General features: G+C 36.0%; 1 protein-coding gene across 1 annotated transcript; it reads right to left on the bottom strand.

Annotated features, from left to right (window-relative positions):
- Nucleotides 1-405: 405 nt before the first annotated feature.
- Nucleotides 406-3188, bottom strand: LOC110878179 (protein CURVATURE THYLAKOID 1A, chloroplastic). The gene is made up of 5 exons (XM_022126450.2): nucleotides 2934-3188; nucleotides 1187-1284; nucleotides 970-1077; nucleotides 794-865; nucleotides 406-677 (listed from the first exon to the last, which is right to left on the bottom strand). The coding sequence occupies exons 1-5, from the start codon at nucleotides 3082-3084 to the stop codon at nucleotides 612-614; spliced, it is 495 nt and encodes a 164-aa protein (XP_021982142.1). The 5' UTR covers nucleotides 3085-3188; the 3' UTR covers nucleotides 406-611.
- Between the last annotated feature and the right edge of the window lie 1973 nt (nucleotides 3189-5161).

Here is a 5161-nt window from a genome sequence, read left to right as displayed (position 1 = left end):
TATGTTGGAAAAACGTCGCTTCCAGTAAGGTTTTTAAAGGTTCAAGTCTTATAGTGGACAAAATGCATAGATTTAAAACTAGGATTAGCACGTGTGTGAGTTTGTCATTTCTAAAAAATCGTAATGCTATATATAAAAAAAATATTAAGAGTTATATTAGACATTTACGGAAGTGATATCCATGATTCATGTGTTGTACGGTTAATAAAAGTCGAGATATTAGGGAAAAATCTTCGAAATGAAAATCAGGGCTCCAAATGAAGGAACTTAGGCAGACCGCCATTGGCTATTTGTCAATGCGTCACGCCCATTAAGACGTTTTAATACAAAAAGAGTATCAAAATCATCCAAAATGAACCTAATAGCAACCTATTGCCAGAGACTAAAAGCTTGATGATCAATTCATAAACATCATCAAGTTGTTAATTTATTCCAATAAAATTAGAGCATATTTACAGCATGATTAAAAAAAAAAAAAAAAAAAAGAGGAAACACATATGACAACACAAATTAACACACTTCATAGTACAGGATGTGATGCATATGAACAACTTTGTATCAACAATATAACCTTAAGGTAGACAGGGAAACCTGTAAGCAATCACCAACCTTTATTCTGATCCGATAATCTTCTTCTTCAATGCTTCAATATCATCGGCTAACTCCTTTCTAGTTGACTGCAGAAAAAAAAACCCCGGTTTTGGTAGCATAAAGTGAACATTAAAAAGAAAAATAAGAAAATGTTCGAAAGAAATAAGAACACATTAAACATGTTTAAAAGATGAAGGCTAACCTTAAATAGAAGATATCGATAGATGAACCATCCGGTGTATCCAAGCCCTACTAGTTCCAAGAACTTGGGGATCTGCTTGCAGCAGAGACATAAAAGTTTGATGGTAAATGTTGAGATAAATAAAAACAATTTTTCAGAATTTTTTTTTCATTACATTTTTATGTAAATTTATTTACCACAGGAACTCCATTGATGGCGTCAACAACTGTAGCAGATAACCATAGACCAAGAGCTGCTCCTCCACCATAGATAACAACCATGGGCTTGTTTTCAATTGCATCCCACTGTTTTAAACGATAAATAATTTAATCGAGTGTAACATTAACCATAAACTTTCAGAATATGTTGGTACAAAGGTTTGAAATTTAAGAAGATTATTAAACAGTGGCTCACTTTTTCCTTCAAGCCCGAGAAGACTTCCCCGACTTCTGACGTTTCGGATGAATCTTCTGAAGATGCCTTAATGCGATATGATACCGATCTTCTGGATCCTTTTTCATAGAGGTGTTATGAATATCAGGCTCACAAATAGTGTCTTATTTTTTGGTGTATTTATAAAACATATTTATCAGTCTGGTGGCTAGAATTTAGTAAGGGTGTAAACAAGCCCAGAGGCTCGAGAGCTACTCGTTATCGGCTCGGTTAAAAGCTCGAACGTGCCGAGCTTTAACGAGCCCGAGCCCCAGCTCGAGCCTGAAATAGAGCTCGTTTTGTTATCGAGCCCGAGCCTGGAATAGAAAGCTCATTTAGGTTCGCGAGCCTAAACGAGCCCAAACAAAATTTTATTTTTTATATATAATATAATAATAATGATGATAACATTGGCGAGCCGAACTCGAGCCAAGCTTTGGCTCGTTTAAGCGATATTGAAACGAGCTCAAGCCGAGCATTTAGCTCGTTTGAGGATGTTCTCAAAATAGCTCGAGCGGAGTCGAGCCGAGCTCGAACTTTGGGTCTTACTCACGAGCCGAGCTCGAGCTCAAATAAGTAAGCTCGAACCAAGCCGAGCTCGAGCTTCAGAAAAACATAACGAGCCGAGCTCGGGCTCGGCGCGGCTCATTTACACCCCTAGAATTTAGTACTTGCAGGAGGAGATGCATTCTTGTAGTCACAAGATTTTTATATCACAAACATAAGTTTTGATTTTTTATATCAGAGTCTTGTAGTCATAAGATTTTGAGGTCAGACATTCCTTATGAATATATATATATAGGGGAAGGATGTATAGAAAACCCACTTTAATTTAGAAAACCCGGGAAACTCAAAGCTCCCGATATTTTTTTGTTTTGAAAAAATTTACACATGTTATATGCATGTTTTTAAGGGTTTTGGGCAAAAAAAATCAAAAAAGCGCCGAGTAGATATTTTTTTAAAAAATAAACAAGTTTTGGTGTAACACATGTTACATTCATCTGACATATTTGTAACATGTGTTACACCAAAACTTGTTTATTTTTTTTAAAAATATCTACTCGGCGCTTTTTTGATATTTTTTTACCCAAAACCCTTAAAAACATGTATATAACATGTGTAAATTTTTTCAAAAGAAAAAAACATCGGGAGCTTTGAGTTTCCCGGGTTTTCTAAATTAAAGTGGGTTTTCTATAGATACTTACATTATATATATATATATATATTAATGAAAAAGGCCGATGTGGAATTTACCTAGAGTGTTACAATATGCTAACGGTTTTTTATTTTTTTTAAGAAACTAACATCTACATTAAAATGCCAAAGTATCAAATTACAAACAAGTGGAAGGTAAACGGGCCATGGTAATCTTTTTATTAGTTTATATAAGTCATTAAATTATAACTACAATTCAGATATGTAACAGAGTTGACTTTAGTGATAGGAAAACTTATAAAAACACATTTTTATCCCCTTTTAAATCTCCCCTTTGAAACCCTAATTACTATGATTACACATTTTTTACTTCTAGATTCATTATCCATTTTATGATCTTACAGAACAATTTAAGATGCAATAGCGCATTAACAAAATTAGGGCAACAAAACACCAAATTCGAAAATCAAAACACATACAAATAACTCATGATCCTGATTATTATTACAAGACCTGTGAATCTGTGATCTCGTGCTGTGATATAGGAATAATAATAATTTGTTGTAAATTATACCTGAAATCTGGAGCTTAGAGGAAGCTTTAAACAGAGAAGTAGCTGAAGGAGGTAGAAGAGGAAGATTAGGCAAAGAAGAACGGCTATGAAACGGCGTCGTTGATGATGAAGTTGCAAAGATAGATTGTGCCATTGAAGAAGAAGTTGCCATGTGTGTGTGATCGGAAGTGAGTTGACCTGGTGGTAATATCGGAGTATCGGCCAACTTTTTATTAGCAAAGGAAGGAAACTAACCATGTGCTTCACGCAATAAGTTCCCCATTTGTTTTTCTTACCAACTGACCAATTATTGACACGTTTTAATTTTTATAATTTGATAAGTTTCCAATTATTTTCTAGAGTTAACTGTTTGGTTGGTCTCTGTGGTTTCCAAAAATTTCATACTTGGTTTTAGTGGTTTACTTATTACACTCGTGGTCCCAAAAGTTGTCAAAAATGAACTCGGTTGGTCCCCTGACCTAACCTCTGTTAAATTTCTCAGTTAACTATGTGTGAAATAACTATATTACCCTTAAAACAATTAAAAAAAGACATACCCCATCATCTTCTTCTCCACCCTTTCTTCTCGAATCAACCTGCAACACCCCCAGGTGTTTTCTGATGAAATTTGCAGAAACGTTATTGAGCTTATGGGATGATAAGCCTTGATTCCAAACCTTCCTGATGAAATTTCACTCGAAATTCTTGCTAGACTTCTGAGAATCTGCTACTTAAATGAGAAAGTGTATTGTGAAGCTGAAAAGCTACGGTAACAAGTTCTGAAATTTACAAGGTTAGGAGAGAATTGGGCACCACAGAAGAATGGCTCTACATTTTGACCAAAAATCATGGCGATAAACTATTTTGGCATGCATTGGACCCCGTTTCGAAAAGATGGCAAAGATTGCCACCTGTTCCTAATGTGCATTTAGAAGACGATTATAAAAGTGGGTTATCTGGTTCTCGTATGTGGAATATGGTAGGATCAAGTATCAGAATTGCAGATGTTGTGAGGGGATGGCTTGGACGAAAGAACGATTCAGATCAAATCCGGTTTTGTGGGTGTGCTTTGGAGCCGTGGATGGCTATCTCTACATGTTAGGAGGGTTCAACAGAGCTTCTGTCATGAACTGTGTTTGAACAAAAACAGTGGGGCTGGGAAGTGATTGCAACAACATTACACTATTCCGACAATGGGGTTTTCGATCTAGGGTCTGAAACAAAATCAAGGTTTCGAATCAATTTGTAGAAATGGGGGATTGGGTGGGGGTGTTGCATGTTGATTTGAGAAGAAAGGGTGGAGAAGAAGATGATAGGTATGTATTTTTTTTAATTGTTCTAAGGGTAATATAGTCATTTCACATATAGTTAACTGAGAAATTTAACAGATGTTAGATCAAGGGACCAACCGAGTTCAGTTTTGACAACTTTTGGGACCACGCGCGTAATTAGTAAAGCACTAGGACCAAGTATGAAATTTTTGCAAACCACAAGGACCAACCAAGCATTTAACTCTATTTTCTATTTGCATCAAACATTGGTATTCAAATTTGTGTTTTTCTTTTATAACGTCCGATATAAAATGTTTTATAAAAAAACGAATATGGTTTTGCGGTATACTTATTTTTATCTACGTTTTGATATAATTTTTATATAAAACGGAGGCGTATCAAATATAACGTTCGTTATAAAATTTTATATTCTGTTTTTTATACAATTTATGTTGGGATTGAACCCTACAGAGGAACAGATGATGTAAAGCCAAAACTGGTTCAGAACAGTGGATTCATCATAAGCAGCGGTTTGCACTAAACTTTCTCCTTGACAGTGGCTCCAACATCTGATATGCTCCAAGTACTGCCCTTCTCAACAACTGTCGATCTTGTAAACTACTGATAAGTCAAAGCACTGATGTAGCATAAAGATTGAAGCTCAAACTACTGATGAGTTCCAAACACTGTTGAAGATCAAAGCACTGCCCATTCAAGGTCTGATCACCCTTTGAAGAAAGCACTGATGCTCAACATCAGTGGTTGACTACATCAGTGGAATGAAGAATCAGTGTCTATACATTAGTGCTTAGAATGTAATCAGTGTCTGTATGGTCAGTAGTTATAGATCAGTGGATAGAGTTTGTTAGTTTGTTAGAAGTCGCTTTCATGGAGACGTCAGCTGAGATGCTTCAGTGGTTTGTGTCACACCCCTATTTTCCACGTGTCACCGGTGGGCCCGGTGGGGAGTATCGTGAC

Source organism: Helianthus annuus, chromosome 9, assembly GCF_002127325.2.
Source record: "Helianthus annuus cultivar XRQ/B chromosome 9, HanXRQr2.0-SUNRISE, whole genome shotgun sequence".
NCBI lineage: Eukaryota > Viridiplantae > Streptophyta > Magnoliopsida > Asterales > Asteraceae > Helianthus > Helianthus annuus.
Note: the sequence above shows the minus strand (reverse complement) of the source record. Positions and strands in the feature narration are given on the sequence as shown.